Source organism: Gobius niger (genome assembly GCF_951799975.1).
Source record: "Gobius niger genome assembly, chromosome: 4".
Taxonomy (NCBI): Eukaryota; Metazoa; Chordata; class Actinopteri; order Gobiiformes; family Gobiidae; genus Gobius; species Gobius niger.
In genome coordinates, this window is record NC_136855.1 from 17895916 (window position 1) to 17909505 (window position 13590).

Sequence of the window (13590 nt, forward strand, 5' to 3'; positions counted from 1 at the left end):
TATGCAAGTACACCGCGTTCCAAATTATTATGCAAATTGCATTTTTGTGTCAAAAAGGTAAAAAAAAACAAACAATAATAATGAAACTCATGGATGGTATCGTGTCTTGGGGCTCTATGAATCACTGACATTAATCTCAGAGACCTGGGATGATTAGTTGTCAGGTTAAGCCCAGTTAAGGAAAAAACTACTGAAAAAGTGTGAAAGGGTCTTTCTGCTGATGAAAAGCGTGATTTAGTTGAATATCTTGGTCTAGGTATAATCATCATACTGATAAGAGATATGTGGATGATTCAGAGCACACTCGGGTTTGTGCAGATAAAGGCACAATATGGACGGTTTCTGCAAGACAAACACACCAGATTAAGAGAACAGATGCTACAAAGCAGCAGACAGGTATTTGAAGCTGCTAGTGCCTGCTGTTGTGCACAAAACTTCTATCCGGGCCTCCCCTAAACGGTTAATTGAATGCTGATGAACAGAAACGGCTGCAGTGGCTCAGAAATACATGAGGACTCATTTTCAAACAGTCTTGTTCACTGATGAGTGCCGTGTAACCCTGGATAGTCAAATCAATGGAGTAGTGGATAGTTGGTGAATGGCCACAATGTCCCAACAAGGCTGTGACGTCAGTAAAGAGGGGGCGGAGTCATGTTTTGGACCAGAATCATGGTGAGAGAGCTGGTCGGCCCCTTTAGGCCCTTTAGGCTCCCTGAAGGTGTGAAAATTAGTTTCTGACTGACCACTGTCTTCTTTGCTACAAAATGAAGTCCCTAACAAAATCCTCCTCATGTATGACAACGCACCATGTCCTGCTGTAAAGAATACCTCCGCATCACTGGCTGCTATGGGCATAAAAGGAGAGAAACTCATGATGTGGACCCCCTCCTCCCCTGACTTCAACCCTGTTGAGAACCTTTCGAGCCTCAACAAAAACAACTTCTATGAGGGTGGGAGGCAGTTTTCATCCAAACAGCAGCTCTGGGAGGCTATTCTAACATCCTGCAAAGAAATCCAAGCAGAAACTGTCCAAAAACTCATTAATGGATTTAAGAATTTTGAAGCTGCTATCACAAATATAACTTGACCTGTTAATATTTTTTTGATTGAAATAGCTATTGATTTCAGTAAATATGACCTCCTAGTGCTACAAATTCAACAAATGACCATTTTCAGTTAATTACAAGCTTTAAAATGTATTGAAACGAACAGTAGATTTTTTTCCCCCACCACATTTAAATGATTTTCTACCAGTTAGACTTGAAAATTATGCTGACTCTCATTTGAGTTGACAATTTAGAAAAGATTTTCTTTTTATTATGTCATTTGCATAATAATTTGGAACGCAGTGTATAGCCAATACTGCAAAACAGTTTGGACAGAACACAGAAATTAGACTCTTGTATCACTTTTATTTCAATCGTTCACACGATTCAATAAAATACTCACAGACCACAAACCCAGTCTGTCGTGTGTCTTTTATTCTTTAAAGCTGTTTAAAAGGAATTATCTGTGACCTGTTTTTTACTTACTTCACAACACAATAGAAAGGCTCATGGGCTGCCTATGCATTAGAGTTAACTGCAGGGCACCAATATCAGATATAAGGCAGTGAAGAGTCCTTTGTGAATAGTATACAGATGAAATGAGAGATTAGTTTGTGGACTGTTAAGGGCCCAGTGTAATTAATCTAATTAATTAGGGGGCTAAAAATGGCCCAAATAAAAGCAACAACAGTATTAAAACAACAACAACATATTTGCACTGATCACTTAAGTACCACAGACATGCCATCCGCCATGAAACAGTGCAGACAACTGCAGCGCTAATCTAATCTAGCCTCTAGTGAGGATAGTCAGAGAGGGGGGATCCATGTCCACCTGGGCTGGGAATCCTCCAGTGATAGCCTAAAAGTCCAAGGGATCAAGGGATCAGCGGGGAGGCAGGTTCTGCATATTGTAGCCAGACCAGAGTGTGGGGAAACCACTATGTGCTTCACATCTGATAGTGGTACATTCTGAATAACAGCCCAATGGAAATCTGACAACAGATGTTCTTACATGCTCCAATTATATATATTCCATATTCCATATACATATATATATATATATATTCCATTAACAAAGAACCTCTCAATCATAATTCACATTTAACTACATAAGTATTTATTGTATTTGAAAAAAATAATAATCAATGAAAATCGCTGTTCAGTGCAGTGTAAACATATCCCACACCAGTGTTTTCATTCACTTGTCTAAAGCTCTCTCTGTAAAGGCGTATTAGTTCTTAGAAGTCAGTTGGAGGAGCGAATTCTTCGGCCTTTCAGAGGCTGAGGCGGCCTAAAGTTGTTCTCCATTCGCAATCGCTGGTCCTCTTCCTCTCCAGTGAACAACACCAATCGAAATTTACCCAGCTGTGAGAATGAAAATACATGTTGTTAGTGCTAAAAGCTTTATTATCGATATTATCTTTATTATATTTATTTTGAGATTGACTGTACTTCCAACACCTCCAAAACAAAGACATCTGAATGATACTACTGTAATGAAAAACAAATGAATGGTTGTTATATAAGAGCCATTCCCTGCCAGGTCTCTACACAGGCATTTCTCAATTAAAGCCCTGCACCGTCCAGTCATTCATCCATCAGGATCATCAGCTGAAGGAGATCAAAGGCTCCAGGCCTGGACTCCAAGGTTGTGAGGCCCATGGTGTGTGTCGCACCCGCCCCAAGCAACGTTACAGTGCTGGCTTCACACACTAAGTTCATGCCTGCACACTCGGGTGATGCTATTGCTGAAACTCCATACTTCACTTGGGAGTTAAAGCGTTGGAGCTCAACTAGTAAAGATCAACAAAGTGTAAGAGCATAATCCAGCGGCTGGCAGCAGTCGCCACTCTGCCGGAGGGCTGTGGGAGGCATGCACCGCACTCATCCAGTTTGTCAGCTTAACTTGTCAACAGTATATGGTTTAAGGCTTCTTTGAATTTGATTTATTTTTTAAGTTTATGTTTTGTGTTTATGTGTTACCATCGTTGGTATTGGAATAACTATCATGTGCCATCTTTTGTCATAGTGTCACTATTGTATATGGGGTTGGGCATAATAACTCTCGACTTCAGCCTAAACCCTTATGGTCAGGCATCATTAAGCACTTAAAATATATGTATTCTTATAATGTAATGTACCACATTCTCATAGTATATGTGACATGTATTCTGGCAAGACAACCAAGAAAAACACGTATATATACAGTTAACAACATTAACATACCTTGGCAGAATTATTATAATTTTTTTGTCCACTTTTCAGAGAATATGAATGATAACACTTTTTTTCATAGTTAGTGGTTGTATGAAGCTATTTGTGGTCAAACAATTGACTCTTTTTCAATCATAATGATAATTGAAACTACCAAAATGACCCTGATCGTTGTCATGTTGGAACGTCCAAGTGCGTCCCATGCGCAGCTTCCAGGCTGATGAATGACACTTTTCCTCCAGGATTCTTTAATAAATTGCTGCATTTATCCTGAAATCAATTTTGATCAAGTTCCTTGTCGCCCACACATCCCTAAAACATCCATGATCCACCTCCGTGTTTCACTGTAGGAATGGTGCACTGTTCATCACAGGCCTTGTTGACTCCTCCAAATGCAACATTTATAGTTATGGCCAAAAAGTCCCATTTTGGTTTCATCATTCCAAATGACATTGTTTCAGATATGTTGAGGCGTGTCTCTGTGCTGTTTTGCATATTGTGAGTGGATACTTTGTGGCATTTGCAAAGTAATGACTTTCTTCTGGCCATGCAGCCCATTTTTCACCCAGTGCCTCCTTATTGTGCATCTCGAAACAGCTTTTTTGAGAGTCCTGTATTTCAGCTGAAGTTATTTATGGGTTTTTCTTACATCATGAACAATTTTCCTGGCAGTTGCTGCTGAAATCGACCTGACCGTGGATTGGTTTCAACAGAATCTCTAATTTCCACTTCTTGATTAGGATACCAATCAGCAGTGTTCAAACTCTAAGTGCCTTGGATATCTTTGTATATCTTTTTCCCATTTTATACAGTTCAGCTATCTTCTTTCGCAGATCTTTGACAATTCTTTTGCTTTCCCATGACTCAGAAACCAGAAACATCAGTGCAGCACTGGATGACAGATGTCAAAAAAATAATTAAAAATTCTGCCAGGGTATGCAAACTTTTGACCACAACTATACATAATAAAATCGATATTATATTGATAGAATAAGGTTTAACGGTGTATTACAGAGCAGGCCTAAATAGAGAAAATGCGCTACCATGGGCGGCCTGGTAGCACAGCGGCTAAATAGCAACATTAATTGCACAGAGAAAAAATACCAACTAAAATACACACACAAAAAAATACTGTACACAATAAGTACAATAGCTCACCTGTTTTTCTGAAACTACAATTGGTTCCTTAAGTAAAATCCATGTCACACTCTCATGGAGGGGAGGTGTGGTAAGGGATCCCAGATAGGTCCAAAAGTGGAGGTTGCTGGGTAAAAGGCACTTTGGATTGAAACCTTTGAAGTCTGTTATACTCCCCTGCAAGAGAGAAAGGTTACTCATATTACTTTAATACATGCTTATGATGAATCCAATTGTTTACTGACCTTATACTTCACCATGTACATAGCGTCTGTAATTGTGTGCAGCCATCTGTGGTCATCACCTGTCTTATATAACGACAGACTGTGATGAGAATGTCACACTTCACATGGATGAATTTTGCAATCTAAAAATACTTTAGTTCAATATTGTATTTCAACTGTGATATTGCAGAAGTTTTGACTAGCTAATGATAATATATCTGTAATTACAGAGCCTATCCACATAAAACAAAAACTGACACAAAGTTTTACATCTGCTCTGTGTGCACAAATTATATTGGATTTTCTGTTCTTTTTTTTTCAACCAAAAAATAACGTACTTCCAAAAATATGCCAACAACAGCAAGACCATCCGGAGCTGTAGCTGCTTGATCAAATGATTGGTATTTGACAGCGTTCCAGTGCACCAAGTGAAGCTAGAGGAAGAAAATCCTAATATCAGTGCATCAGGTCATTTATGCATATGACAGATAATCATAAAACTAGTCTGCGCCCCTTAAGAAAAATAGATTTATGGCTTCAGTGCAGTGTTTTGAAACATAAGCAATAGTTTCCTCTTAAATTTTAAGAAATGAAACTCTGTTGCTTACTGATGTGGGTAGAAAATGTAAAATGAAAGTCAGAAGTATTCGACACAACTTCTCATTGTACTGTTCATGCAAACTAAATTTTGATCAGTACTGTTTAGCAGTGTTTCCCAACCAGGGGTACAGGGACCTTACTTGGACACTTAGAAGGAGGTACTTGGAATTATTTCCAAAGGTGAGTGGTATTTCAAAATTATTTTCAAAAGGAAGGTTTATTTGAATTATGTTTTTGAATAAAATGTTTGAATGTGAGATTATCTTGGCTTCATTTTGAACACAACACTACATGTAGTAAACACTGAATAATCCAAGTTTAGTTGATCACATCGAGGATTCCCGATGGGTGTGTAGGGTGCACTTGGAGTATAAATGAACTTCTCAAAGGTATGCAAGACAAAAATGGTCAGGAACCAGTGCTCTATTGTATGTCAGTAGAATAGCTGATGTCCTAATAAGAGATACCACTGACCTCAGATGCATAACTATTTCCTTCAACCGTATGCTCAGAGCCATCACATCCCTTTCCACCCCAGTGGAAGTGAAACTGTTTGAGCCTATAGGGGTTTTCAAGGGGGCCTCCATGGATCACTGTAAGAAGAGACACAGATGATGTAAAAAGGTTCACATGCTTTGTCGGTGATAGAAATAAATCTCTGATTAAAACTCCATTATGCTGGGGGGTGTGTCTTATAAATTCACATTTATAAACAAACATTAATACATGTATGAGTCGTGGTAACGAATGAAAAACTTTTAAAATGTCCCTACTCTGGAATGATTAAAAGTCATTTTTTATGTCACACATCTATCATTTGCTGTCCTACCAAAAGCTTACTTACCAAGGGTTTAGTTTGAACAAGAAATAGCCACCAGAAAAAACAGGCATATTACTCATAGAATATTACTGTACTGTCAATAAATAGCATAACATTATGCCATAATTGCACAAACACATACATGTAGATACATCATGTGTAAATACCATTTCAGCATTCAGCAATACCTAATCTGTTTCCATAAGTTGCACCTGTCCAAGCTACAGCAGTTCAGTTTGATTATTTATCCATGATGTTGAAATTAAGCTAACATGTAATGAAAAGCAATTAGCGGGTAAACATGAAGGACAAACAAATGACATTACTTTTAATGCAATGACGCAATACATCGCAAACTAAACATCATTTATTTGAAAGAGAGGACCACTGTGTGACCACTGATCAACGATTGCTACATCACTGCTGTGTCGTCTGCGAGATACACTAATTCACCACACTGAAATGGAGATTATATTTGCTGTATGTAATATGGTTAAAGGTGACTGTCATAAAATGAGAGCTTTGAAGTTATACAGTATCTGATTATGATTACAGTTACTGATTAACAATCATATTCATTTTTGTTTCTGCCATGGGCACGTCAGCTTGAAATTACATGATAAACTAACAAGAGTTTAAGGGATTTTGTGCACCTTATTTAAACTATTGAGAAACTAAGCTGTCAAGGTTCCTTGTTAATGTGCAGGGAGAAGTGAATAAACCAATGAGAGACATTATACTGACTTCATCACTGATGGTAATGACAGGGTGGTAAACATGGATCCACCCAGTTATAAAAGTGAATAGTTCATAATAAGCATTAAGGTCATTTGAAGTTGTTATTGCTCTTGTCCAGCAGACAGTGTCTCATCATAAACAGGGTGTTATTCCTAACCTTTGATTATGGATGTTTTTTGCCAAAGGTTGGCACTTTCAAAAAACACTAGGCAATCCTGCCTTTTAAGCACTTATCCTGCCAAAATAAGATTAAACATAAGTGTTCCTCAAAGCAACTATTATAGCTGAGATTATGACTGCAGTTTGCCCACAATAGACATCAATGCTCTTCATGCACGAGTCCGGTATTCATCCACTCTGCTTTATTGTTATGTTTGAATGCCCAAACAACATAAACATAAGTTAAGTTTCAGTAACAACTTTTTACCTGAGCGGTCATCTGTGTCATCAAAGTTAACAACTACAGAGTGTCCATTGTTGGAGATGTTGATGGAGGTACAGTGGTCATAGTCAAGGACAATCGGTCCCAAACCGGGGTCATGTGAAACTTGGCGGGGAATGTCAATGGGAGACTGCCGGCTTCCCAAAGCAACCGGGTAGTTTTTGTGCCATACATCTGGACCTATAGAAAGAAAATTCAGATCAGAGCATAGGCATCTGGACCTATAGAAAGAAAATTCAGATCAGAGCATAGGCCTTTGGAAAAACAGTCATACAATAATAATTTACACTATTATCAATTTAATAAATGCCTATTCCAGAGCTGGTTGCAATGCTATTTTGCAAGTGAAAATAACAAACACTTTCTTTTCTGACTAATCTCTGTTTACATTGATAACTACAGGTGACCAGCAATCCTCTCAGCGAGCTAATCTTAGTCCACAAGGGCAACCAAAGCCTACCTGCACTTAAATTTACACAGTCAACACAAAGAACAGAGAAGGAAAAAAAAGTTAAAGTCTTACCATCCTCTTTGTTATAGCCCCAGTGGTTCCCCTTCATTGTGACGCTGCTGGAGACGCTATGACCACAAGCACGTGGATATCAAACAGGGCCTTGGACCTGTGCTGCGCCTAATGAAGCTCAGCGGGCGGTCAAGGGGGAAGGGCAATTATCTGACTTGACACGCCTCTCATACGCTCGGGGATCATAACGATACAGTCAGATGACCACGGCACAAAAAATGTTCACATTTTCCTTTTTGCATTCTTGCTGTTGCATTGCCTTTCAGTTGTTATTGTTATGCATACTGACAACAACTGGAGCTTTTATTTCACCCAATAAATAGAACAAAATTCAAGCATATATTTTTTTTAAGATTACAGATATTTTTAGCATTGAAAATGTAACAAAAAAGTATCATGGAGATGTTGACTGAAGGCAGCCAAATATGAGATTTTAATAGGTTAGGCCCACATCCAAAGTAATTACCCGCTGCAAAAGTAGTATTTTCTGTGTTGTTTCATTAGGAGCATGTTTTGTTCTGATGGCAACAGTGCGATCGCCTTTACTGTCACTCAATATATGTTGTTAAATGAAATGTTTTATCTGAAAGCATGGATGTTTCTTTTCTATCAATAATGGTGATGGATTTTGCATAAAAATAAATATGCGTTGTAAATGTATTCTTGCAAGTTGCACCAATACATGGCTAACAATCAATCACTATATTTCTGAGGACCAAGATCACGACCAAGATTAAGCAATGGTACCCTCTAGCGGTGCTCTCTGGCATCACAGCACATTGTGTATTTTAAATGCATCAGATTGCAAAATATGTTTAAGGATTTCAATAGCTTTCAAAAATTGTGTCCCAAACTGTGTAATCATAATATTTTGGGGAACGAAAAAAGATAAAAGAAAAAAACAAAAACAAAGGTTGTGTCGAAAGTGCGATGAAATGCCTGCTTTCCTGTCGAATCTGCTGCTGCGTAATGCGTATATTCAAACATTTCTCAAATGTCACTCATTTGAAAGCCACCATGGCGTCAACTAAAGCTTCAAAAGAACAAAAATACGACAGGCAACTGAGGTAAGTCTGGTCAACAAAATGAGAGTAGAAAATAGGTCCCAAGACTCCACGACTATGAAACATAGCATTTAGATCCCAAGCTACCTCACTTGCTACTTGCGTTGTTGTTGTTTAGAAGCCATGGATGTGAGGAGCTAGCACAGTCTAACATACACCCCAATTTATTGTTAGATTCCTGCCGGATTCTTTTCTCTTGATATGTAATGCATTCTTGCTTTTGTGGTATGAAGACAGCATTGAGAATAATAAGAAGGCCACAAACAATGAAACTAAGGATTCGGTCGAGATAATGCTAGTTACATGACAGTGTTCCTGCCCAGTTGCTCATATTCATTCATTCATTTATTGTGTCAGCTTTATGATAACAAGTAAGTTTGCTTTCAGACTATGGGGAGACCATGGTCAAGAGGCTTTAGAAAATGCCCACGTCTGCCTCATAAATGCCACTGCGACAGGGACAGAGATACTAAAGAACTTGGTTCTCCCAGGTAAGGGCTGCCATCATCATCATACATCACCACCGCTATGAATAATGTGCCTTGCATTACACTGATCATTACCTGATGTAATAATGAAGGTATTGGATCGTTCACTATCGTTGATGGACACACTGTTACCGGTGAAGATGTTGGAAACAAGTAAGGCAACATTGACCACATCAACAAAAATGTAAACAGTAATTGATGTTATTCTTTTTTTGGCAGCTTTTTCTTGAGCAGAGAGAACATAGGAAAGGTGAGATTAATTGTATGATCTGATATGAAAAGTGATTACCCACATAAAAAAAAAATATATATATTATGTTATTTAAAGAACCGAGCACAAGCTGCCACTGAGCTGCTGCAAGAACTCAACAGTGATGTGTCTGGAAATTTTGTTGAAGAGGTTTGTAAAAAATAAATGTAGTTGTGTCACACAGTTAGTTGTTTATTTACAAATAAAGTCATTTCCTTTATCTTTTGCAGTGCCCAGAGACGCTTTTGGAAAACAATCCAGAGTTTTTCCACAGATTTACTGTTGTCATTGGTATCCAACTACCAGAAAAGTATGTCTTATGTAAAATAATTTAAGCTTAGTAGTAAAGCTGCCACATACATGCAGACATGCATTTACCATTGTTTGTCTTTCTCTGTGTAAAGCACATGTTTGCAGCTCGGCTCTGTTTTGTGGAGTGCCTCTGTGCCCTTTCTCATCTGTAAAACCTATGGGCTCATTGGCTACATGAGACTAGTGGTCGAAGAGCATACAGGTGAGTCAATATTTATTATTACCAGTGTTAATGTGTTGTGGTACATTTTCTGTGGGCAGTTGTCAAACACATCAGTTTAATTGCATTTCTTCCCAGTGATTGAATCGCACCCTGACAATGCCTTGGAGGACCTACGATTGGACCATCCCTTTGATCAACTGAGGAATCATATAGCTTCTTATGACCTTGAAAGCATGAACAAGAAGGTTCTTAAATCAACTGCATTCTCAATTTATTTATATGTTTAACTTGTTTCACTGCCATTTCTTATCTTTCATATTTAGGATCACAGTCACACCCCATGGGTTATTGTTGTTGCAAAATACCTTGAAAAATGGCTTAGAGAGGTAATCAGCAAATATGTTAATATAATGGCCTTTTCTGTTTCATTTCATGTCCATTTTTGTCATGTCTCCTACATAGCACGGTCAGTTACCAAAGACATATCGTGAAAAAGAGGCCTTCAGGAAGTGTATTCGAGAAGGTATTATACACGTATCTTTGTTAGTATAATGTATGTACTGACCCTGATTTAATTTTAATTCAGGTATCAGGAAGAATGAGAATGGTGTTCCCGAAGATGAAGAAAATTTTGATGAAGCTATTAAAAATGTCAATACTGCATTAAATCCGACAAAGGTAAATTGAGAAAGAATCAAGTTGGGAGCCAATGATAAACAAACAATTGTGTTGAGAATCATTGGATGTTAACTAAAATTGTTTTTAAGATCCCTAATGCTGTTGAGGACCTATTCAACAGTGAACAGTGTAACCACATCACCAGTCAGGTACATCACCAGATTACTGAGTACATTCACACTCTACTTGTCTACTTGAAGTGAACTCTGGTGCAGTACCAGTAATCTCCTGCTAGAAGTTTGCATGGTTTAATGTCTTTAACACATTTCCAAACCGTCACATATTTTTGTCAGTTTGCTTCCACTAGTCCTGTATTTGGTCCATTAGTGTTTGTGAAAAACAAAAGAAGCACATTTTCCCAGAAAGTGCACCAGAGGTCACTTCAAGTGGACCAAGAGTGAACGCGCCCTAATTACTCTCTGTAATAAGCCTGTTGCGGTGTCTTTTTTAAATGTAGTTAATGATAATAATGTTAATTAATGATACCTGCCTACAGTCCACTCCTTTCTGGGTGATTCTGCGTGCTGTCAAAGAGTTTGTTCAAAATGAAGGCGATGGCAACTTACCTGTCCGAGGCACAATACCAGATATGATCGCAGACTCGCAGAAATTTATTAATCTGCAGAACATGTAAGTCCTGATTAAAATAAGAAATACGTCTATTCCTTCCGCCTTCATTTATATGCCGTCAAAGAGGATCTTTGCTCTCTGATTTTGCAGTTATAGGCAAAAGGCCATGGAGGATGCAGCTGCGGTTTCAAAACACGTGGAGTACTTAATTCAGTCTGTTGGAAAGGTGTGTTTTCACATTAAGACAGTTGTTTGTTGTAATATTTACTGATTTTAACTTTCAATAGGCACTTGAAACCATATCAGATAAGGACATTAAGCTGTTCTGTAAGTACCATTTATACAGTACATTTGTAAAGAATAATTTTAACAATTCAAGGTTTGTCTATGTGATAGGTAAACATGCGTCCTTTTTGAGGGTGGTCCGTTGCCGATCCCTGGCTGAAGAATACAGTGTGGATTCAGTAAATAAAGATGAAATTGGTAAGGTTGCGTCATAGCGTTACATCTAAGATTTGATCTCTTTAGTCAGAGAATGCATTTTCCCATTGTTGTCTTTTCAGCCTCAGCCATGGACAGTCCAGACAGTGAGATGGTTTTCTACCTCATGCTACGTGCCGTTGACCGCTTCTATCAGCACCATTCACGATACCCAGGTAGTTCAACGTAATCTGATGTACAAATCATTTCAATCAGTAAATAATTATCCACAAGAGGGAGCTATTGGCCACGGTTCGAAAACTGCGTCAATCTTTTCGCTCTCCACATTTACCTCTTTCATATCCCCTTTTCTGGGTTCCTGCAGTCTTATTTTGTTTAACTTGTTGTATCTTCTAGGGGTTTATAACTACCAAGTTGAGGAGGATATCAGCAAACTTAAGCTGTGTGTGTCTAGTCTTCTACAGGAATACAACCTCACTGTCAACATCAAAGACGATTATGTCCATGAATTGTAAGAGCTGTCAAATATGAAAGTTACTTCAGAAGATTCTCAAGTGTCACACCATGCTTAAATGTTTCTGAATAATTTAGCTTTGACCTTTCCCTGCTTTGTTCAGCTGCCGATATGGTGCCACGGAGCCACACACCGTTGCTGCATTTATGGGAGGTAATAGCTTATAGTATATATTATACGGAAATATACACATTCATATTAATAGTTCACTGATGAATATGATGAATCTTCCTCAGGAGCTGCTGCGCAAGAGGCCATCAAACTCATCACTCACCAGTTTGTGCCCTTTAGCAACACTTACATTTACAACGCCATGTCGCAGACCTCTGCCACCCTCCAGCTCTGAACAGTTTCCTGCTAAGGTATTGTCAGAGTGTCATTTCCAAAATGTTAAATACTTCATTGTGTATCAAGACTGTGATGGGACATTGCTGTTTGAATCTTTCTTTGGGTGTTTCTCCCAATATATGTGCAGTTACACTTCAAGATCAATGATCAGAATTCAACTTCAATTCAAAAGACCTGTTTTGACAATTTTCTGTAAAATTACAAAATGCTGGATATTAAACTGGCAAAACCAATGCTGTATTTCATTGTCATCGCTCACTACATGTAAGTACTATGTAGCATTTGATATGACTCATAAATTGTATTGAAATATTTGGACCTTTTATCACAATAAACAAGGCACTGTATGGAATATGTTAACATCAGGCTGTGTTGTGGGTCCCATCATGTTATTGGCTCCGTCAGCTAAGTTTTGAGGTTAGCAAAAGTTATTCAATAAGTAAAACAAGGTTTACACAGTTATCCTGTCTAAATAAACGCAACATGACAAGCATGTGAGCTTCTTGGGAGGCAGCAATGTGACGTATCCTCTGGCTAGACTCACGCTATTCAGGTTGATCAGGTCCCACGCTGGAGATGTTGACTTCGTTAACAGTAGGGGGCACTGTTAGCTTCTTTAACAGTAGGAGGCTCCCGCTTTTATTATGTAAAATAACAATAGAAAAGTTTCTGACTTACCATGATGTATACATTCAGAGAACTAGCAAATGCACATTTGTGCTACTGGAATGTTTCCGGACTGAGGTCTGTCATTTAGCTTTTTTTTTTCCTTTTTCTTTTTTGCTAGTTTCACAAATTGTGGCCGTCGTTTATGGCACTGATTGTTTGTAGGAACTTGTTCAGAAAGAGTTCCCAAGAACAGCACTGACCTGTGTCTTTTTTAATGTACCAGTGTCTTTTTTAATGTATTTTTATTAGTACTGTGCTGGCAGAATGTCAATTCAATTAAATGAGCATACTCATTTAGCTTGAAATTTTACTGACATAATTTCTTGCTTCAACATTCTTTTCAGTTT

At 38.2% G+C, this 13590-nt stretch overlaps 2 protein-coding genes across 2 annotated transcripts; one reads left to right on the forward strand and one right to left on the reverse strand.

The window, feature by feature from the left end:
- Positions 1–2293: 2293 nt before the first annotated feature.
- Positions 2294–7842, reverse strand: ca7 (carbonic anhydrase VII; the record flags this gene model as incomplete). Its single annotated transcript, XM_079555390.1, has 7 exons — positions 7747–7842; positions 7209–7403; positions 5698–5816; positions 4962–5057; positions 4645–4707; positions 4421–4576; positions 2294–2413 (listed from the first exon to the last, which is right to left on the reverse strand). Exons 1-7 carry the CDS (start codon positions 7781–7783, stop codon positions 2294–2296), a joined length of 786 nt encoding a protein of 261 aa, XP_079411516.1. The 5' UTR covers positions 7784–7842.
- An 853-nt stretch (positions 7843–8695) lies between these two features.
- On the forward strand, positions 8696–13110 carry nae1 (nedd8 activating enzyme E1 subunit 1). The gene is made up of 19 exons (XM_079555401.1): positions 8696–8813; positions 9198–9301; positions 9391–9451; positions 9518–9698; positions 9779–9858; positions 9953–10062; positions 10159–10268; positions 10347–10409; positions 10486–10546; positions 10610–10701; positions 10791–10850; positions 11198–11331; positions 11422–11497; positions 11559–11598; positions 11668–11754; positions 11835–11927; positions 12109–12223; positions 12330–12379; positions 12463–13110. The coding sequence occupies exons 4-19, from the start codon at positions 9573–9575 to the stop codon at positions 12570–12572; spliced, it is 1407 nt and encodes a 468-aa protein (XP_079411527.1). The 5' UTR covers positions 8696–8813; positions 9198–9301; positions 9391–9451; positions 9518–9572; the 3' UTR covers positions 12573–13110.
- The last annotated feature ends 480 nt before the right edge of the window (positions 13111–13590 follow it).

What these genes read in the sequence shown, in the direction of transcription:
- nae1 (XM_079555401.1), top strand. Translation starts at nt 9,573, where the DNA reads ATGAAAAGTGATTACCCACATAAAAAAAAAATATATATATTATGTTAT. An exon ending in CTGCATTAAATCCGACAAAG is followed by an intron (nt 10,702 to 10,790) that starts GTAAATTGAGAA and finishes ATTGTTTTTAAG; the next exon opens with ATCCCTAATGCTGTTGAGGA. An exon ending in GCACCATTCACGATACCCAG is followed by an intron (nt 11,928 to 12,108) that starts GTAGTTCAACGT and finishes TGTATCTTCTAG; the next exon opens with GGGTTTATAACTACCAAGTT.